Source organism: Dendrobates tinctorius, unplaced genomic scaffold (assembly GCF_039654945.1).
Source record: "Dendrobates tinctorius isolate UK_male_01 unplaced genomic scaffold, ASM3965494v1 ptg000455l, whole genome shotgun sequence".
Taxonomy (NCBI): domain Eukaryota; kingdom Metazoa; phylum Chordata; class Amphibia; order Anura; family Dendrobatidae; genus Dendrobates; species Dendrobates tinctorius.
This window is the reverse complement of record NW_027362117.1, coordinates 3,254,935-3,276,216: the sequence shown is the minus strand read 5'-3', so window position 1 is coordinate 3,276,216 and position 21,282 is coordinate 3,254,935. Positions and strand designations below refer to the sequence as shown.

General features: G+C 48.8%; 1 protein-coding gene across 10 annotated transcripts in view; it reads right to left on the bottom strand.

Annotated features, from left to right (window-relative positions):
• Positions 1 to 21,282, bottom strand: part of ITPR1 (inositol 1,4,5-trisphosphate receptor type 1) — a 70,772-nt gene that overhangs the window by 26,567 nt on the left and 22,923 nt on the right. For 4 of the 10 annotated variants that reach the window (XM_073564536.1, XM_073564537.1, XM_073564540.1 and 1 more), the window contains exons 5-39: positions 17,056 to 17,171; positions 16,821 to 16,907; positions 15,611 to 15,769; positions 14,334 to 14,432; positions 14,028 to 14,111; positions 13,619 to 13,765; positions 13,359 to 13,454; positions 13,159 to 13,203; positions 12,406 to 12,560; positions 12,223 to 12,322; positions 11,986 to 12,146; positions 11,303 to 11,439; positions 11,063 to 11,226; positions 10,706 to 10,878; positions 10,465 to 10,584; positions 9,829 to 10,023; positions 9,499 to 9,750; positions 9,038 to 9,179; positions 8,802 to 8,955; positions 8,471 to 8,661; positions 8,235 to 8,355; positions 8,110 to 8,164; positions 7,756 to 7,921; positions 7,516 to 7,680; positions 7,373 to 7,438; positions 7,161 to 7,298; positions 6,949 to 7,074; positions 6,022 to 6,222; positions 5,686 to 5,937; positions 5,214 to 5,339; positions 5,010 to 5,138; positions 2,655 to 2,681; positions 2,144 to 2,264; positions 1,816 to 2,000; positions 1,464 to 1,612 (exon numbers count right to left, since the gene is read on the bottom strand). In XM_073564536.1, the coding sequence (XP_073420637.1) occupies positions 1,464 to 1,612; positions 1,816 to 2,000; positions 2,144 to 2,264; positions 2,655 to 2,681; positions 5,010 to 5,138; positions 5,214 to 5,339; positions 5,686 to 5,937; positions 6,022 to 6,222; positions 6,949 to 7,074; positions 7,161 to 7,298; positions 7,373 to 7,438; positions 7,516 to 7,680; positions 7,756 to 7,921; positions 8,110 to 8,164; positions 8,235 to 8,355; positions 8,471 to 8,661; positions 8,802 to 8,955; positions 9,038 to 9,179; positions 9,499 to 9,750; positions 9,829 to 10,023; positions 10,465 to 10,584; positions 10,706 to 10,878; positions 11,063 to 11,226; positions 11,303 to 11,439; positions 11,986 to 12,146; positions 12,223 to 12,322; positions 12,406 to 12,560; positions 13,159 to 13,203; positions 13,359 to 13,454; positions 13,619 to 13,765; positions 14,028 to 14,111; positions 14,334 to 14,432; positions 15,611 to 15,769; positions 16,821 to 16,907; positions 17,056 to 17,171 (4,804 nt within the window). The remainder of the gene's footprint in view (positions 1 to 1,463; positions 1,613 to 1,815; positions 2,001 to 2,143; positions 2,265 to 2,654; positions 2,682 to 5,009; positions 5,139 to 5,213; positions 5,340 to 5,685; positions 5,938 to 6,021; positions 6,223 to 6,948; positions 7,075 to 7,160; positions 7,299 to 7,372; positions 7,439 to 7,515; positions 7,681 to 7,755; positions 7,922 to 8,109; positions 8,165 to 8,234; positions 8,356 to 8,470; positions 8,662 to 8,801; positions 8,956 to 9,037; positions 9,180 to 9,498; positions 9,751 to 9,828; positions 10,024 to 10,464; positions 10,585 to 10,705; positions 10,879 to 11,062; positions 11,227 to 11,302; positions 11,440 to 11,985; positions 12,147 to 12,222; positions 12,323 to 12,405; positions 12,561 to 13,158; positions 13,204 to 13,358; positions 13,455 to 13,618; positions 13,766 to 14,027; positions 14,112 to 14,333; positions 14,433 to 15,610; positions 15,770 to 16,820; positions 16,908 to 17,055; positions 17,172 to 21,282) is intronic. The other 6 variants (XM_073564538.1, XM_073564542.1, XM_073564539.1 and 3 more) reach the window with 3 other exon arrangements.

The window sequence follows — 21,282 nt, the reverse complement described above, 5'->3', positions numbered from 1 at the left end:
TAGCATGTGTGGCCTCCACGTGCCTGTATGAACTCCCTACAACACCTGGGCATGGTACTGATGAGCCAGTGGATGTTCTCCTGAGGGATCTCCTCGCAGACTTGGACTAAAGCAGTCAGTCACCTCCTGGACAGTCTGTGGTGGATGGAACAAGACATGATGTACCAGATGTGCTCCATTGGTTTCAGGTCTGGTCAACGGGCGGGCCAGTCCATAGCATCAATGCCTTCATCATGCAGGAGCTGCTGACACTTCAGCCACCAGGCCTAGCATTGTGATGTGTCAGAAGGACCCCAGTTCACCTGCATACGGTACCTAATGGCAGTCAGGCTTCCTCTGGCGAGCACATGGAGGGCTGTGCGGATCTCCAAAGAAATGCCACCCCACACCATTACTGATCCATTACCAAACTGGTCATGCTGAGGATGTTGCAGGCAGCAGAACATTCTCCGCAGCGTCTCCAGATTCTGTCACATGTGCTCAGTGTGAACCTGCTCTCATCCGTGAAGATCACAGGGCATTAATGTTGAATCTGCCATCTTGGTGTTCTCTGGCAAATGCCAATCGCCCTGCACGATGTTGGGCTGTAAGCACAATACCCACTTGTGGACATCAGGCCCTCAGACCACCCTCATGGAGTCTGATTCGGACAGTTTGAGCAGACACATGGATGTTAGTGGCCGAACAGAGGAGGATGCAGCGGTCCTGCTGCTGGATTGCTGCCCTCCTACTGCTCCCTCCATGTCTCCTGGTATCTGCTCCATACTCTGGACACTGCTGACAGACACGGCTAACCTTCTTGCCAGCACTCACATTGATGTGCCATCCTGGATGAGCTGCACTACCTGCGCAACTTCTGTGGGCTGTAAACACCTCATGCTGCTGTTCTGTATCCTCTAGAGGTGAGAGCAATGACAAAGTGCAAAAGTGACCAAAACAGCCAAGAAGTATGAGAACAGAGAAATGGTCTGTGGTCACCCCCTGCAGAACTGCTCCTTTATAGGGGGTTGTCTTAATAATTGACGATCATTTCTACCTGCTGTCTGTTCCATCTGCACAACAGCAGGATAAATTGATCTGCAATCAGTGTTGCTTCCTGAATCCTAACTGCACAGGATGATTTCACAAAAGTGTGATTGACTTGGGGTTACACTGTGTTTAAGTGTTCCCTTTATTTTTTTTGAGCAAAATATACATTTATTTCACACACACACACACATTTTTATTCTGCACTAAGCTGCTTTAATGACTTTTTGAGAGAGACGTTTTCTTGAAGAATGCATGCAACTCGTAAAATAAGTGGAAACTCGACACAAAGTGACTGGATGCATAATTATTCATCCCCCTTCAAACCACTGATTAGAGTCAGCACCAGCAGAATTCCATTAGTACTTTCCTGCTGATCAGTGGCAGTGACATCTACTGACTACTTTTTGCAGAAACAGATCGAGCCCTTAACTCACTTGCAGATGAACTGTCCGCTCTCACACTTTTTTCGGGCGTCCGTGTTCTCGGGGAATAAGAGCTCCGGTCGGTGCAAGACATCCACCAGAACAGAAAGCTCAGCCTGAACCAGAGGACGCAGCCGATCCTCCAAGGAGGAGACGATATCCTGAGGAGGAACAGATCCCACGTTACAGAGTCCTGAGAACATCAGCAACGTTGAAATTGGAGGAGAATCCAAAATTATCAGGAACCAGAAATCCAGCTTAGTTTTAAAAACCAATGTCACCACAAGCGCTCACCTAGAAGAAGGCCTTTCCTCTTCGCCTTGTCGCCACATCGACAAGTAACAGAAGATAATTCCCCCCTCACCTGCAGCCGCTCGATGATATTCCTGTAGTCCCGCGATGCCGCCAGCACAGAATCCCGCCGGGCCGCGTTCCGCACGGACATCCGCCAGTTCATCGCTGTCTTCTGCACGATGTTATGGCTCTTCAGGAAAAGGTTGTTCACCTGACTGTCTAGATCCACGGGAATAGCGATGGCGCGGCTCTTTGCTGCAGGGAAGGAGGAAGAAAAATCAGGCAAGACAAATATTTACAAACTATAAAGATACAAATAATTATAAATCAGACACTGAAGAATCCGGCGTCTGGCAAACTACAACCTCAGATTTACCCCAACCCAGCCCCCTTCGTACCGACATCGGACAGCACCCGGATGCAGCTTTCCACAGACGCCTTCTGGGAGGGTAGGAGCCAGGAACAGTGATAGACCCTGAAGACGGCCTGCAGGAGCTGGACAAACACCGGCTGCCGGGTCTGAGGCAACGGGGAAACAGCAACAGAGGGGTTAACCTTTTATATAGATGAATGGCGGTAACATGGAGACAATAAGCTGAACGGGGGCACCCTGCTCTGGTGCGGTACGGGGGCGACACCTTTCATATGACAAGTGTGAACATTGAGTATATTAAACACATGTGAAACACCCACAATGCACCTGGTGACCCACCACCAGTGGCCGAACTGGAACCTCAAGGGCCCCAATGCAAAAGCACAAACAGGGCCCCCAATTATTGCACGTTTTAACAATCGTGGTCTTTTCATGTAGACTAAAGGGACTTTTTGGGGCCCTAAGGCTCCAGAGCCCGAGTGTGCCTGCAACCCCTGCATCCAATGTAGCTACACCTCTGCCCATCACCCATTTACCTCCTTCATTCGTTCGAGCATTGAAGCCTGCAGCAAAAACACGTTCATTAGAAAACGTCTTACAGGAAGCAGAAATACAACGACCCTTTATAGAGTCATTATATACAATGTTTAATTACGGAATCATGGAAACTTCTGCAACATTGTAGTCAACTCTCTGCAAGCACAGAACTAATGTAGCTACAGCCAGGGGTTAATTAGATTCAGCATTCATGGGGGTTATTTAAGGAAAACGCCTGCTCCCAAAACAGTCCTCAAATTGGATAGGGCCTACAAAAGCCTCAGAGCAGAAATCTTCAGCAACACAAAGATTCCCGAGCTGAGAGTCTGTTACAATGTATCAGTCTGGAGCGCAGGTTAGCACACTGCAGGCTGGAGACAACTGCTACGGACCCTCAGCTGAGATTAGGTGAGAACCAGACCGATTCTTCACTGCGAGACTTCTGCTTATGGTCAGTGAATGAGGAGTGTATATATTAGAGAATATATATTTATTATCTCCTCGAGACTGTACAAACATATTAAAATTAACGGCAGAGCAGTCAAGGTTTTCCTGGGTGAAGCCGCTTCAGGAAACCATCTGGTCGTCTTTTTTGGAGACTCCGCCATTGGATTCTTTCCCTGCACTTTCAGCTATCACGAGAAGACAACCTCCAAACTAAAAACATCGGAAAAGGAGGAGATCACCTCCTGTAACCACCTCAGGGTCTGAAGCAACGAAAACAAGTAATGACGGACTGAACTTGTGCACAGTAATGGCCGGTTTCCACTGCTGTATATAAAGGTTCATTTTTGAGGAGCGTTTTCAGGTCGATTCAGGCAGAAAATTTGTTACATCCCATTTCTGTGCAAAAAGGTTTTTTTCCAGGTAGTAGTTGTGCACGATGCCAAAAGCCACAAGGAGTTAGAGGTAGGAAAAAAAAAAAATATAGATTATATACCGTATCCATTTTCTTTCCTACACTCAATAAGATGCAGCATTTTTTGGACAGTAAGTACAGTGTGAAACTCATCCTAAGGCTTCAGCCACACGATCAGCATTTGTAGCCAAGATCAGGAGCGGGGCAATCAAAAGAAAAGTACAATAGAAACACATCATCACTTCTGTATTTATCACCCACTCCTGGTTTCGGCTATAGACTCAGAGTGTGACTGTAGCCGTACCATAGACCACACAAGTGTTAGCTCTTTAACAAGTGCTTCATTGTATCATTTTTCACTCACAAGTGCTTCATTGTATCATTTTTCATTCATGCATGAATTAACACAATTCGCCCAGCAGATGTCACTGTACACAGCGCTTAGCATGAGTCAATTGAAAAATCAGATGTGTGATTGAAAAAAAAAAAAAAAAAAATTTAATCTTGCAGTTTTTACAATGTCCATTGGGGCCCATTTTAGACTCTTATTTCCTAGCCTTCCAGGACGAATACACAGCAGTTTCATTATTAGAGGTAGGATTATGAAAACTGATGACACAAGATCCACTTATTACAATAGGTGATGTCACAGCTCACCTCCTCCTGAACAATGACTCATAATGCAGGATCCACCATTCACAATAGGTGATGTCACAGCTCACCTTATCCTGTACAGTGACTGATATCTAATGTATATAGAGGTGTTAACAGGATCCACCATTCACAGATGTCACAGCTCACCCCCCCCCTCCCTCTTCACAAGATACTTTAATACAAAAGAATGGGGGCAGAGTGTGGATTTTCAAGAGACCCAGTGTATAGTGTGAAAATTGCAAGATTTCTAATTTGTATTTTAAAAAAAATAAAAATTAAAAAAGACAAAACTGACTAAACAGTAGGTCATTTTCTCATTCCCTTTAAGTGCTGTGGACATCGCCACCTGCAGCGTAGGTGGTGTTACTACACCTTGGGGACGCGTGGTCTTCCTGTAAATGGGCAGCGCTGCTCAATGCTTATAGAAGTGAGAAACTGCAATTTCCACCTTCTTAAAAAGGAAAAAAAAAAAATTTCTATTCAAGAACGGAGGCACAAATTCCTTCTGCCTTTACCGGCCACCTCAGCAGTTTATTAGCGGTGGCTGGTTTCCTAAACAATGAGTGTAGCACTTACAAGCCCCTTCCTATAGAGCTTGTGAGCGCTGCTCTGAAGGTGGCCGAACCGTTGGATTCGCCGGCTTCAGTGTCCACCGCTCCTGCAGAAGCAGAGCCGTCTGTAACACGGGAGCGCACAGTTCAGGCCGGTGGTGAGACAAGCCCGCAGGTGTGAACGGTCCATCATGAAGCCGTGGGGCAGGGAGCGGCGCGGTCCTGGAGACAGAGCACGTAAATCTGGACATTGGCCTCAGTGACATGAGCTAATTTAACTCCTCGTGTACCTGCAGTGTTGTGCTTTGGTCTGAGAACGGCGAACTGAAGAAAGTGTTGACGATGCTCATCACCGTCTCGGTGACGTAGCGCTCCAGCACCAGGTCCGCGTGCTTCCGGTCACTGGTGCTGTTACAGACCTGCAACATGAACGGACGTGACTAGGCTGACGACAGCGAACAAGAGCCGAGCTGCATCACGGCCATCTATCTTACCCGGCAGATGTCAATGAGGAAATTCTCAAAGAGTTTCCACATGTGGTTACTGGTGTAAATCTCCTTCATTTCCACTTCTGTGTCTACGTAGCAGTGGTTGAGGAAGTTTATGTAGGCGATCTTCACCTGGGAGGAAGAGAACAGGGAACGTTTTACAGACAGACGGAGGGGGGGGCGACGGCTACTTTAGGCCTCCCAGGTGTGTGGGGGGGGGGGTGGACAGACAGGGGGTGGGCGCAGGATATGAGCAGATCGGTCCTGGGAGAGTCTGAGGCTACAGATACAATGTAACAATCTCAGGCTCTGTGAATGTTGCCGCTAAGCTGCTCTTCACTGGCAACAATCTGTCATTATTTGGGCCAAGAGTTGACGGCAGATCTGGACCCGCACGGTGGCCGAGGAGCAGCAGCTTGTGAGGACTTAGGACAATTTCAGGTGGGGTCCATTCATGTCGGGTGGTCTCCAGCCTCACCTCGGGGATGCAGTCCTCGTGGGTGACCACTCGGACGATGTCGTCCAGCGGCAGGAGGGAGTTGCACTTGATCTCGGTGTAGACGTTCTTGCCCTCCGTGCAGACGGCCAGGAGCTCCACCAGGTGAATGTGATACATCAGAGGGCTGTTCTCGTCCATCCGCTCCCGCTCAGATCGCATCATCTGCACCAGAGTTTGGAATGAAGCCCGGTCATTGTAGAAGACCAGGACGTCCTCGCCGGAGTTCACCAGCTGCCGGAGAGAAAGCAAGAGACACTTATGTCTGCCTGTCAATGAGGAGGAAATCCAGAGCAGGCGACGCCGGCCAAGTCTCACCTCCGCCATCACTATATCCTGGCACTTCTTAATGAAGCGGCCTTCAGCCTTCACGATCGTCTGCAGGAACTTGATGTACTGAACGCTGCGGCCGTGGGTCTCGATGCAGTGAGCGAAGTGCTGGACGACGCGCTCGTTAATCTCGCTGCACAACTGGAAGTTATTCATGAAGATGTGCTGCATGGTGACCGCTTCCAAAATCTACAGCAGCGAGGAGGGAAAGAAGGGATGAAACGAGCAATAGGCGCGCCGGCGCTCCGCAGAGGGAACCGGACGTGGCTCCTGGGCTGCAGAGTAACGTGGACGACACGTCTCACCATGGAGCGCCAAAGTAGGCTGTACAATTGTCTAATGGCGCCTTCACACTGCGGTCAGACACCCATAAAGTGGCTCTTTTGGAGCGTACGTCCGAATCTCGAATGTTCTGACAGGGCCATAGCGCAATGGTGCTGACAGATCGAACACGTGTTGTGTCATTCATGATTTTTGGGCGTATACGACTACAGTAGACAGAAAACCAGATGCAGTCTACTACGTATGAGCGTCCGCCACCAGTAGGTGTATGCACCACAATCCAGTTTGGGGGGGGGGGGGTGTTAGACTTGGGTCCCTGAACTGGTGCCGGAATGCAGCATGAAAGCACCCGAGTTCACTTTGTATTCCAGTCCCTCACTAGTTTCCATACCTCTGCTTGCTGTCTGAATGAAGACACTTGAAGAGATACCATCCTGTACATGGTGGGTCCTGTTCTCTGCCAAGAAGCGGATACAATTGTATCCAGTCTGAACAAGGCACCGATGTAGGTTTCTGGGTGTTTGCCATAATGTATCAGTCCATAGCCAGGCGTTGTGTAGACTGGGTACAAAAGTATCAGCAGGACTAGCCATGTACTGAGGTCTCTGCCCTGGGACCCCCAGTATTTCTCACCCCGGGAGTCAGGAACAGGTTGATGTGTTTGTGCAGCAGAGCCTGGTTCTGTTGGTTTCCAGCACAAAAGTTCTGCAAGAATTCGTGAGCGATCCTCATGATCTCCTGCATCCGCGTGTCCTCGCTCTGAAAGAGTCAATGTTCCACATCAGAAGTGATCCAGATACGTTCGGATTTACATCGGCTTCAGGAAAAGGAGAGTCCAAGTCCACCTTTTCGTACGGTATCTGCAGCAGCTCCAGCACCACCGTGTGCGCTCCCATGTTACGCAACAGACGCTGCTGCTGTTTGCGGTTTCGGCGTCCCGAGGTGTTCTCCTGCACGCACAGCTTGCTGAGCCGGAGCAGGATCTAAGGGGTTAAGAGGAAAAGCTAGAGTAGCGTTTCTAGTATTTAACGGCAGGCGGGTCGTCTCTAGGACCTACCTCTCGCACCACTCTGTAGTTGTAGCTACTTGTGCTCTCTGGTTTCTTTGGGGTCCGGGATTTCTCCTGGCAAAAAAAAGATAGCACAATATCACTTCAGATACCAGAGACCGGCACCGACCGGAGGCAGAAACCAAACCTACATCCTTGGCATCTGCATTCCCAGCCGGCGGCTCCGGAGCTTCTTCTGGACCTGAACCCTTGTACACCCAGAGCTCAGACTTCTCCACGATGGACCTCAGCTGATCCAAGTCTTGTTTTATCTGCTTGTAGTTATCAACATCCTGACTGGTGACCAGGAGCTGGACCTGCAGAGCGAGGCCATGAGAAGAACCTCCGAGGCCACAACCACAGACAAGGAGGCGCCGTCACCAGCTCCCTACCTGCTTAAAGGCCTGCAAAACCTCCTGTCGCTGGCTGAAGTGACGGAAGAGGAGCTGCAAGGCTCCCGACACCAGAGGGGGATAGTCATGCATCGTCAGGTGCAGCAAGACACGAAGAAATGTGCGGCCGCCATCATCGTCCAAGTCCAAAGGAGTGTTCTCCTCACTAAGGAGGAAAGAAGTAGTCAAATCTGCTGATCGATACGAGCAGGAGCTTACTGATCAATCAGTAAGAACCAACAATGTTACCAAGCAGCCACCACTAGGGGGAGCTCCTGTTATGCCCCTGTATGCACAGGGCTCCCCCTAGTGGTGATTACAGGAAGAATCTCAGATTGCTTTTGTAATACTTACCTTCCTCCAAAGATCCCTTCTGCCTGTTCCTCAATGTGCTCAAAATCTAAAGTTCCTGGTGAAAAAAAATAAATAAATATAAAATATATATTATACATATTTACAGTTCTGTGGGGCCATCTTACCTGGCACCATTGTGGTGGCATCTGAGCAGTCCCCGGTCTGAGCATTGCTCTCGTCAAATTCATTCTTGAAGATGCAGAGGAGGCAGGAGATGCGATAATCCAAGCGGACATTGAGAATGAACTAAAAGAACAAGAAACCTCAGCTACACGGGGGAACCACGGAACACTTCTGTTGGGTCGGCCTCGTGATTTCCGCCTCCACCATCCGGGAGCAGAAATCCTGAGCCTCCCTGTACCTGCAAGATCTCAATAATCTTCAGCTTGGTGTCCATCACCAGTATGTCCTCCTTCTCCGGCTCCCGCTGAGGTTTAATGGCTCCTTCAGGGGCCGCCATGGGGGTCAATGGAAGGAAACCACCACCGCGTAACACGACCTGCGTCATCAGCTCGCCGACGCCATGTATGGAGCGCATGACGTTACTGCTACCTGCGGGCCAGAAGAGGCAGAGTCACGCTGCACAGCAGGGGCCAACTAATATGGGAGCCTTAAAGACAACAGTTCGTCTACTAGGGGATATTCCAGGTGACCCCCGACGGCACCAACAAGCCGTTCTCCCCTTCAGATACCTGGCTTTTCATCTCCTTTGCCCATCTTATTAGCAGAGAAGTTGGTGGTGAGGTGCACACAGTCCAGGATCGCCAGGAGGATCTTGGTCAGCCGCAGGAGGTCGCTGAAGTTGTAAAAGCCGAAGTAGATGAGATTACGCGCCAAATTGACCACCTGAGGAGAAGACGATAGACAGGAGTCAGCGGAGGAGACGGTCTGCGAGACATAGGAGAGTCATCGTATAAAGTCACCGAACCTCAAAAGTCAACTTGTTCTTCTCCTTGTCTGAGAAAGGAAACCGCTGTCCGACCACATCGCGCAGATATTCCTCCACAAACTCCATGGTCTGAGAAAACCTCTCCTTTATGTCATCCCTGGAGGTCCCATTGCTGTCATAGCTGTAGAGTAAAAAAACACAGTGGGATCATGGTGCCCCGGGTCAGGACGGTCATGGCCGATGATCTACATGGCGACTTCTCGAAATAAGAGGTGGAAAAAAAAAAATCTAAAAGCTCCGATGGACGCGGCCAACGTGGGAAGATTTTTATTAATCTATTACTTAACCCAAAAAAGCCGAGCAACAAGTGATGGAGGACACGTCCCTCTAAGACCCGGCTGAGGTGTGACTTCTGCTATGGTACAGACTGATGCTGTATATGGAGCAGGATGGTCGGACTGCCCCCCTATACAAACAAAGAGACCCCCACATCCACTTACTCCTCTATGGCGATCTCAGATGGGATTTCGGACCACAGACGGGCGTACTTCACCGGGGTCACTTGTTCCTGGGGGTCTCGGTCCACGTGCATGTGCAGCATCAGGCGGGAGAAAGACGCTCGTAGATCAAACGGCAGGTGCTCATCCGCCATGCAGCGCAGTATGAGGTCCACATCCAGCTGCCCCGAGATCTCATTAATTGCCAGATACTGCCGGTCCAGGCACATACGAGCAAAGAGGTTGAGCTGGTACCTGCAGGGACAGGGCACAGCGTGGGGCACTGGACGAGCGGCGGATTCTCCGGGGCACACCGGAGCGCCAGAGTCCTACCTGTAATAACTCAGGACATCTTGATCTTCTTTCTGACCCTCTTTGGCGTCTTGTGCCAGTTCCCTGACGCTCTTACTACGCGTCTCCTTGTTACTGTCCCTCCAGAAGAGCCAGACCTCCTCCTCATCCTCCCCAGCCTCTAGGGCGTTGTCACCACTGGGGAGGCCTTCAAACTCAAAACGAGACAGGACGAGCCTATGGAGAAGAGAAAGGCAGAAGTATGGCCATCGCCAGGTGCCGTTCATACGTAGAGACCGACAAAGGGGCGAGAACGTGGCAATGTACGTGGGAACTCTTGCTTTAGTCTGGTGCATCCAAGCATCAACTGAGCCCACCAAATTCATCCGCCATATAGCGCTTATATCAAGACCACATGGTGAGGAGGGCGGCAGATATCCGAGGCCTCCAGCAAGCACCCTCTTAGGTGGCCATTGTGGGCGCATACCACTCCCTTTAACTTAAGTGGAGATGGCAACGTCCATGCACATCCTCCTACCCTATGCTCGCAGTTAGAGCCCCATCTAATGTAACACTAATTACTTAATATTAGTGACCCACCCTTATAAGTGCAGTGAACAATCCCTTTAAATAGAAAAAAAAAAAAAAAAAAAATGATCAGATGCTGAGATTTCTTACTTTGTCTCGATGAGGATATCGGCATTAGTCGGGTTTAACACGGCCTTACAGATCAGCTCCTGAGTGACCGGGATGGATTTATTCATGGAAACGCAGAGATCAGACAAGTAATCCAGGAATCTTTATAAAAAGGGGAGAAAAAAAAAAAAAAAATAGATCTGAGTAGGATGCAGAATCCACTGGAGTGCGGCTGTAAAAGCAGCAGGAAACCTGCACATCAGTCCTGTCCCTGCGGCCTCACCGGGGTTCTCGATTCTTTCGTACCAAGCTGACAAAAGTGTCGATCTCAGCTGCCGTAATGTGCTTCTCTAACAACTTGCGGTTATTGTGCAGCAAAGCCGTGATCGTATCTTCTGCCAAAACGTCATAACCAATCTGCTTCTGCATGAAGCCGAACTGCTTGGCAATGTATTCCTGTGTGGAGAGAAACCAAAGAGGTCCATGAGCATTACAGCAAAGTGAAGAACCAATCCTGTCTGCAGTCACCACTAGGGGGAGCTCCCTGTATACAGAGATACATGATAAGGTTCTGTCTGCAGTCACCACTAGGGGGAGCTCAGTAGAGGAGCTTAGGCCCACTCCGCCTCTATTCCCACACCTGGTTTTTCCTGTAGTCTTGCTGTGAATGTCTCAGTACTCGGTAGCAGAGCCGACATATGTGTCTAAACGGTGCATGGCGCTGATCTCCAAGCTCCTCGAGCCTCAGCATTGGTCCATCCCCACAGTCCGTGAATGGCGCCTGCAGCAGCTTGAAGATCTGTTGGAGGAGACACAAGTCGTTATCTGGAGGCTCCGGACGCCGCGGCTTCTATTCTGTACACGAGGACACTCATCTGTTTGAGGATATTCTGCTCCCTCATCAGCTTCTGCCGCTCCCGGTTGGGTTTGTTCACCAGAACCTCCAGGACATCCTGCCCAGAATTCACCCCGGCGGTCACAAAGTAGACCAGTTCCTCCAGGAGTTTGGTCACAGCCCTGGCGAGACAAAGAAGAACTTCACGAAGAAGTCGGCAGAAAGTCACGTTTCCATCAATACTTTGCTTATTCTAGTCTCAGGATACATTGTATCTAGTTCTCCAGTCATGGCTGCCGGCTGCTCTCAGCTGTGACTTAGGATTTATCTTTAGTATAAAGTCAAAACACGTGACCTGACAACTGAGCTCCTGCCGCGCAGGAAGAGAGCAGAATTATGAACACCGCTCTGGGTGAAGACCTGACATCACACAACATTACAGAACTGATCATTAACCGCAGAGTTGTGAGATCCTGCTGGCAACTTCTAGATGGCCTGATAACCCACACTTCATAAGAAGCCAGCAGAACTATGAACGCAGCTCTGGATGTGACTAGAGTACAAGAAATGGGGGCAATTGAGGAAAATAAAATAGATGTTTGGTTGCTAAATACAAGAAGGCTCTCGAGTTATGACCCTGTACAAGCCACAGATGGCTCAGGCCTGCTGGGAGCTGTAGTGCCACAACCTTGTAGTGTACCCGGCGCACATAACCCTGCACCCCTCACCTCCTTTCGTTCTGAGCGATCGTTCCCTTCTCCAACTTTCCAGCAATAGAAGACAGAACTTTGCTGGCATCATTGGCAAAATCCAGATCCCGCACCTCAGCGGGCGACACGGGAACAATGGCGAAGGCTTCCTTGTCTTCTTTTATGGGGGACGTGCCGATCTAAGAGACAAGCATGGACCATGTGACCGGGTCAAACACAAGGACGCGGGCAATAAACCCGCCGGGCGACACTCACCCTCAGCATCACCGGCTTCTCCTCATCCTTGTCTATGGGGCTATTGGTGCTGTGCACCCAGGTGTTGGTGCAGAGATGCCGCAGTCGCACGTACGAGTTTCTACAGAAACCAAACATATGACTGATACAATTGTTATTATGGAGGTACGAGGCACAAGACGCCTCACAGATGCGGGACCGTACCTGGGCACCAGGCTGTCACCACCTCGGAGCGTGGTAGGGTCCAGCTCGAAGATGGAGGAGATGTCATTGCCTTCGGGGACGGACACCAGCGTACACTTGATCTTCTCGGAGTCTATACAGAGCCGGGCGCGGGTCGGATCTTGCTCTGCATCCATCTGATGAGGAGACGAGATCTGGTGAGGGATTTACCAACCAATTCTCCAATTGAGAAACTGAATATGCAAATGAGCGGAAACCCCCGGAAAAAATATGAGAGAAACAAAAAGGAAAATAGTAGTTGGTTCATCCATAGCAGCCAACATGGAGCCGCCGCATCCTGTACTGGGCAGGAGCCGTACACAATGAGCCGCGCAGAGTCGGCTTCACCCCACCGGACCCCGCAAAGTCCTACACAGTCCTCATGTATGGGACGTCACACGGAGTAATCCCCTCCTACCAGGACCATATGCCACCACAGAAAAGCCGAGAACAAATCCCCACTGGAGACCCCACAGCATGGTCCATGCAGCTGAACGGCTGATCTCTAAGCTCCGTGGTGGGCATGGATCAGGACGGGGCAATGGAAGCCCTGCACAAATGCCATACTGCTTTCTTGCAGATCTGTGAGTTATGAAATGAGCAAGAAAGCAGATGCCAGTCACAATGAACGGGAAGGAGGAAAAATGGTCAGGAATGGGTTAACAAGCTGGTGGCCTTCAGGTGGCCATTGCCATCGTATGATGAGGTTCTTCTACCGGCTAGCCTTTTACTTACGGAAACCTCAGACTCCAGGCAACCTGCATCATAGTCAGGATTTACCTGGGGAAAGAGAACCGGAACGTGAGCCTCACCCGCACGGGAGGAGCGGTACTGCTCCTGTGGCCACCATGTTACACCGGGCACGTGCCCCCTGACCACCTTCAGTTAGCTCTGCGCACCAAGCGTAACCTTCAGCCTCCTCAGGAGTCACTCACCTCCGCTGCCAGGTAATGCCCAGTTGCAAGATGCTTGAACCTGAAGAGACTGTTCCAGTAGCCGGCGCCCCCTCGGCAAGGGTCATGTTGTACCACCTAGAAGCAAGAGCAGAAACTGGGTATGGACGGTGGGGACCGAAGAACGGAAAGGGAGGCAGGAAACGGTCAAAAAGTCTAATACACTTGCCAACTATGGCAGCGAGTCACCATGAGAACCACATTTGGGGATGAGGGGAGGTTTGGGTCATTGGACCTCTCACCTCCACTTCCCATAAAGCCTTGGAGCTCGTAGCCGAAGTGGCCGACTGCCGGCCGGTCGTCCTGAGAAACACGTACTGCTTTTTCCTGTGCTCATCACACGTCAAAAACTTTTCTTGCTCAGCGTGGAAGAGCCGCACGACATCACCCTGAAGAGGGGGAAAAGGATGGTCACTGCAGAAAGCTCAGGGCACGAGTAGTTTCTCGGGAGATCTAATCTGGGGTTAAAGTTAATCTTAATCTCACTCAACTAACCAATAAGAGGGGAAAAAAAAAAAAAAAAGTTTTCAGAGCCGACAAAGAAAATTCAGCACTAAAAAGATAGTCTTCCCATTTGATGAAAGATCTTAACCAGATGCAGGTAAGAGATCTGAGACCCCCTCTGCAGACGCCGGCGTCACCTGTACTCACCCCCTTCAGGATGTCATCCTTATTATCACTCCACTTCATAAAAAGAACAATCTTCCAACTTGTGTTACAATTCACAGAATTTACCTGGAGCCAAGAGAGTAATGTTACCCAAAATATCAAAAAGGTGACGGAAGAACGGAGCACGACGACTGCAGAGGTTCACGTCAACATTCATAAAGAAAATACAATCTTACAACACGAATGGTGCGGCCATCGTGACCGAACCCCACCGGGAAATATCCTGAAGGCCCAATACGTCATAATCCAACCATAACCAATCACATGGATAAATGGAAAAGTACTCACTTCATTACATCCCAGGTTATCAGACAGCTGATGACTACTGGCATGAAGAGGCTGGCCGGCATTTACAGGGTTAAGAACAACTTTATCTCCAATCACAACCTGCAAGAAACAAACATCTATCAATTGGGAGGAAAATATATTTTCTGCAGAGAAATAAAAGTTGAATGGTGATATAATACTGCCCCTATGTACAAGACTAACTACTATAATACTGCCCCTATGTACAAGAATATAACTACTATAATACTGCTCCTATGTACAAGAATATAACTACTATAATACTGCCCCCTATGTACAAGAATATAACTACTATAATACTACCCCCTATGTACAAGAATATAACTACTATAATACTGCCCCCTATGTACAAGAATATAACTACTATAATACTGCCCCTATGTACAAGAATATAACTCCTAGAATACTGCTCCTATGTACAAGAATATAACTACTATAATAATGCCCCCTGTGTACAAAAATATAACTACTATAATACTACCCCCTATGTACAAGAATATAACTACTATAATACTGCCCCTATGTACAAGAATATAACTACTATAAGACTGCTCCTATGTACAAGAATATAACTACTATAATACTGCCCCCTATGTACAAGAATATAACTACTATAATACTGCCCCCTGTGTACAAGAATATAACTACTATAATACTGCCCCCTGTGTACAAAAATATAACTATTATAATACCGCCCAGTGTATGCAAGCTATATAGATATAACCGAACAGTGTCACACACACACACACACACACACACACACACACACACAATACTTTGCACCCGGTCACAGCAGAGAGCACAGACGATAGATTCTGCAGACTATACAATGCTTTTCTTAGATGGCAGATTTCGCTGGGGGCGGTGGGGATCGGACGGCAGGACAGGAGGGAACTAACATACAATCAGCGTGACCCACATAAAATGCTGGAGACCTGGGGCAATGCAAGCAACAGCAAGAACAGAAAGACGAGGGAGCTAAGGTGGCGCACGACCAGAATGTCTTCTTTACTTATGTATTGGATCCTGGAAAAGCAGAGTGAATAAATGTTCCTGTATCCAGGCAGATCTGTCCTGCAGGGCTCTCAGAAAGCTGGGTGACCTCCTATACAGCATGTGTCATCACCCACTCATCCAGATATAACCATTTCCCAGTGAGGACACATTTTAAGAGCTTTTACTTTGCCAGCGTTTTATTAGGCTTGTGTCCTATAGTGTGGGGGGCAATAAGTGAGGAGCAGCCCCGGCCGGATACTCACACTGTCCCCTATGGAGCGGAGCTTGTAGAAGGGCTGGATGTAGAACCAGGAGCCTTCATTGCCGGCCTCATCCAGAGTCACCCGCATGGCGTTCTTCTCCAGCAGCGCCGGCAGTCGCTTGTTCACCGTCAGATACTTGTTACTCTTTAAATGAAGCATCTGATAAAACAGAAAAAGAAACAAGAAATAGAAGAATGTTATAACACAGATGGCAGAGCCGGGAAAGTCAGACTGTATGGGGAAAATCACCGCTAACCCGGACTCCAGAAAATACAATTACTGCCAATAATACAAAACATCATCCATGAGCAACATAATATGCCACATACACTCAATGACTGCCCCAGCAGAAGAGTGAGTAGAGATGGGTGAACCCGAATAGTAAAGCTCAGCATCTGTGCCGAACACCTACTGTTCAGGCATTGACCCCAAACAGACTTCACCAGGAAGCCCGGGATACTGTTGGGGCTCGGCTGCCCGAACACCGGGTGTTTGTCGCTCTGTCATGTGCATGAGCGCGCAGCCAACACCGCTTCTGATCAGCGGTGACATCATCCCCGCCGGTCAGAGAGCCGCGGTTCCCACGCTGTCAAAAGACAGTGAGCGGCTCAGCTGTGGTTGGAGGTATAAAGTTTACCTCCGGTCACTGGTGTCAGCTGATGGGACTACTGATCCCATCATCCGACACCTGCTGGCGCTAATAACAGTGAGAGCAGGAGCGGCGGATGGGAGTATTCATCAGCTGCTCCTGCGCTGTAAAAAAAAAAAAAAAAAAAAAAACAAAAACAAAAAAAAAAAAAAAACACGTGGGTTCACTTGCATGTTTGCTAACCAGCCAGGCAAAGATCACCGCTGGGGGCTGCAACCCTCAGCTGTCTGCTTCAGCAAGGCTGGTTATCAAGAATAGAGGGGTCTCCACGCTTTTTTTTTAATTTAAATAAACAAACTGTCTCTTTTTTTATTATTACAGGCTTTGGTGGAATTAGGAGAGGTCGTAAGAATGGTTTAATTAAGATTAAAGGAGTCTGTCATTATTTCAATTAAAGGACTTTGTGTGTCTGTGTCTTCTTACAATATGACTATGGGTTTAGTAATGGGGGCGTCTTCGTGACGCCTCTCCATTACTAACCTCGGGGCTTGATGTCACCTGACATCATTATACTCCAGAGCTGCGCTCCTTATACTTCTATGTAGTCATGCAGGACTGTACCTGGATAACATTTCCATACTGGATGACTGTCCCCAGGAGTTTGCGATTCTCTGTCTCATTCTGCTTTTTCTCCAGATCTGCTGCATGCTATAAAAAAAAAGAAAACAAAAAAAATAATGCAAGTGATTACGTTTTTTCTGTGTTGGTGCAATAATCTCTCACCACCACAAGGGGCAGTAAACATGAAATCCTACGCAGGATCTACAGAATAGCGCCCCCTTGTGGTCGCCCTTACGTGCAACTTGTTGAGCAGGACGGTGTCGGTGGTGCTACTCGCTCCGGGTTTTGCAGCTTTCCAGAACTGTTTCTGTGCAGAATATCGGTTCATGGGGCAGAGCCGGAACAAGCAGTCTGTAAGACAACATGTAACACACGAGTGAGCGGCGCCAGGTACCACAGACTTATGTTCTGCGCTCATTGATCCGGGATGACAGCAGCGGCCATTATACGGCAGAGCCGGGCATGGTGCCCAGGGTACATTAGAGGCAGCGGCGGAGGGATTAGGAGATAATAGGACGACAGCTGGAGCGTATGGCGGCTTATGGGCCAGAGACAAATGACTTGTGCAGATTAAAAACATCAACTACCACAGAGAAAAGCTACAGGGAGGAAACGGTTAATACGCTTGGCCTTCATTTACAGCGGCTCCAGCCAGTAGTTGCCTAAAATTTGCCTTAAAGGGGATGTCCAGCCTGCCCAATATACCATGTGGCCGATGGTGGCGCTGCCCCTTGCTGCGGTGTGACCGGCACAGCTGCAACCAAGAGACATAAAACACAATCCTGTCGATACAAGAGATACAAACGTCACCAGCAGAGCCCTAATAAAGTGCCACCACCATCAATGGAACCCGGCAGCTCAGCCCAGCACTTTGTTCCCTGATAAAAGGGACATTTTTGTGGCCAAACTGTAACATTCTTCAGACTTGGTTATATTTCCCATGTGGACGCCTAGGCCAAAAAACACAATAACCTCAGGGCTGGGGAATACTTCTGTAAAACCGCCAAGAATCCAGATGTTCAGGCAAAAATTGCATTTTTTTTTTAACTCGTGACAACCTTTACAGAAGTTTTGGTGGCAGCCATATTGGTTGTCAGCCAGGTTTCCTCCAGACTCCTGCATAGACCCCACTAGATCATAGCTCATCCCTCGTTCCAGACAATCCCCACAAGCCCTGAAATCGCAGCCATAGTATATATGTGTGTTTTGTATTTGGATCTTGAACAGTTGCAAGTACAAATTGCAGGAGGAGTGAAGAGAGGCCAACTTCAAAGTTTCCAAAACTTTTTGCAACAGAAAAAGTTTTTAAAAGTTTGATAACCCAACCAAAACAAAAGGAGCGTGACCCCAGCGGAGAAGGGGTTAACCCCTTGTTATGCTGGCTGCTCCTGGGAATCTGAGGCTTGTCTGGGAAGGAGCAGGAGCGGCCCTTATATGGTAATTAGCTGCAGCGAGGAGGAGGAAGAGGAGGAGGAGGTGGTTTAACAGGACGATCCAGGATCAGATTTGGCCTGGAAGAGACCTGGATACAACAAGGGGGCACAAGTGTCACAATGTATCAGGGGTTCCTTTATCTCCTGCACTGAACTATTCCTGGCAGGAAACATCCCAAAATCTTCTACCATTAAGGGCTCGTGTGTTAAAGAGCCAGACACCCTAAAGAGGCACTAGTTTCTAACAGATCATGCTAAAGTAACAATGGATGGATTGGGGGTGGGGGGGGGCAGGAACTTTTTTTTTTTTTTTTTTTTTTTTAATTTTCTCATCTTTCTGTTGGGATACAATTCATTGCTTCCTGTTCTCAACCATTTAAGGCCGACAGAAGACAATAGCCTACTGTCATCTTTTCTTCAGCCATCAGCCACTACGGAGGCCGACTGCTAGAAGTGGTGGGAAATTGCATCCCAATAACACAGCCGGGCTCACGAGCGGCTTTTGGGAAATGTCAGGAATCAGTAGAAATGAGGTTAATACATGAAGATTCTAGAGGAAGGGGGAAAGCAAATCAGCGATGTGAACGGAGAGACGGCTAACCTCTCCTGTGCCAAAATACAGGCACACAGCAAAAGCACGGCCAGAATAATGCACAACCAGAGATCACACAAATCATTGTCTTCTGGATCAGTGATCAGCAGCTGCCGGATCTGATCGTAGAATTAATTTTGGATGACTGCAAGATTATATAAAAGATCAGAGAACAAGAGTCTCTACAGATGCCGAAGTCTCATCACAGACCACTAGCATTTAAATAAGAAACATTTAGTATTCCAGAGCTGCACTCACTATTCTGCTGGTGCAGTCACTGTGTACATACATTACATTACTGATCCTGAGTTACATCCTGTATTATACTCCAGAGCTGCACTCACTATTCTGCTGGTGCAGTCACTGTGTACATACATTACTGATCCGGAGTTACATCCTATATGTACACAGTGACTGCACCAGCAGAATAGTGAGTGCAGCTCTGGGGTATAATACAGGATGTAACTCAGTATCAGTAATGTAATGTATGTACACAGTGACTGCACCAGCAGAATAGTGAGTGCGGCTCTGGGGTATAATACATTACTGATCCTGAGCAACATCCTGTATTATACTCCAGAGCCGCACTCACTATTCTGCTGGTGCAGCAGTCACTGTGTACATACATTACTGATCCTGAGTTACATCCTGTATTATACCCCAGAGCTGCACTCACTATTCTGCTGGTGCAGTCACTGTGTACATACATTACATTATCCTTTAGTTTTCTCCACCATCAAAATAGCAGGTGCAGCTCTGGAGTATAAATACAAGTAATTTTATTAGGAGGTCCTTATCATTAAACTATAATCTATATCACAAGCAGCTAAACTTCATGTATTGCTCCCTGTTATCAGCCATTTTAAGGTGCACCTACAGTGGACAGTAAGGAGTGACCGGCTGTGTAGACATTTCCTGCCCTCCACGATCACTACTGTACTTCCCCCTCCCCTCTCGTGCTGGGACCCTTCTATAAGTGACATATCGGCTGCGCTCCTTATTCCACTCAAGAACTAGAATCTCACGTTTGTTGTGGCCCTTTAAGTACTAACAGCTACAACAATATAGTAACCAGAGTAATCAAGCAAGAACCTGGAACAATGCGATACATTTGTGTGCGGAGAGGACGCCACTTTGTAGCAGTCGGATTTGTGTAAAGCTTTCACCCCTGGTATGTAAACTCCGGCATCCAGAGGAGGAATCCATCGCAGGAGGAGGATCGGGGAGGGGGGGATTCTTATTAGATTCCAGGTACCTGACATTTCAGACTGGAGCCTTACAGTAAGGAGAAGGGTGAATCCCAGAAAGAAGCCGGATTGTTCCAAGACACTGAGCAATCTGCTTACATTAGAAGGAAACTGCTGCAGGAAAGCCCAAAGCAGAAGATACAGAGAGGAGCGAGGGGGCCGAGGAGGAGAGGGACCCAGACAGGGGCAGAGGGGGCCGAGGAGGAGAGAGGAGAGGGACCCAGACAGGGGCAGAGGGGGCCGAGGAGGAGAGAGGAGAGGGACCCAGACAGGGGAAGAGGGACCCAGACAGGGGCAGAGGGGGCCGAGGAGGAGAGCACAGAAAAAAGAAAAAAAAAAAAAAAAAACCCACACACACACACACACACACACACACACACACACTTCTGCATGAAAGCTCTCCATCCTGATTTGTTACATTTGATACAATGTATCCATCCAGCCTGTTTAGACAAGAAAGGATGATCATCAGGAATCCACAACCCCCAGCATCACATACTGACCACAGACTATCAGAGCATGCTGGGTGTTGTGGTTCACAGCATTTACTGATCCCACCGATTGCTCCTCACAGCTGGAGGATTTGCTCGTGGCATCTGATTGATAGTCTCTGGGTGGACATTGCTCCCCTGCGTTCCCGTTGTCAGTGCGCTCCTGAAGCCTGACGGTTCGGATCAGAGCCATCGTGGCTCCAGTGTTCTGAATGGGAGCTGTATTGTTGGAGCACGGGGACCGTAAGGCTCCAGGGATCTCCAGCGAGTCGGCAGCTTCCCATCATCAGTGTTAGATGCTCTGGAGAAGGGAGACTGTCGACTAAAATTAGAATTACAAACACTCTGCAATTTTAAAGGGAACCAGTCACCACACTCATCGCGCCCAGACCACAGGCAGCATGAAACAGAACCCGACTGCTCAATCACACAGCCAGGTAGACCAATAAGCCATCCGCCGTCCAAATGGAGAGGTCCGATGAGTCCTGTGCTGCCCCGGCCGGCTTCTTCCAGCGCCGCTCCAGGTGATTGACAGGTCTCTGCCCATGTACATACACGAGACATCAAGCAAGCAGATCTGTGCGGGTGAAACTGGCCTAGGCCCGTCTCGGGCTCTTTAAGCCATGTTGTGCAGAGCAGCGCTGCCTCCATCACAGCCAGGTCAGGCGCAGAACACATGAATTGGGCGCCACCAAGTCT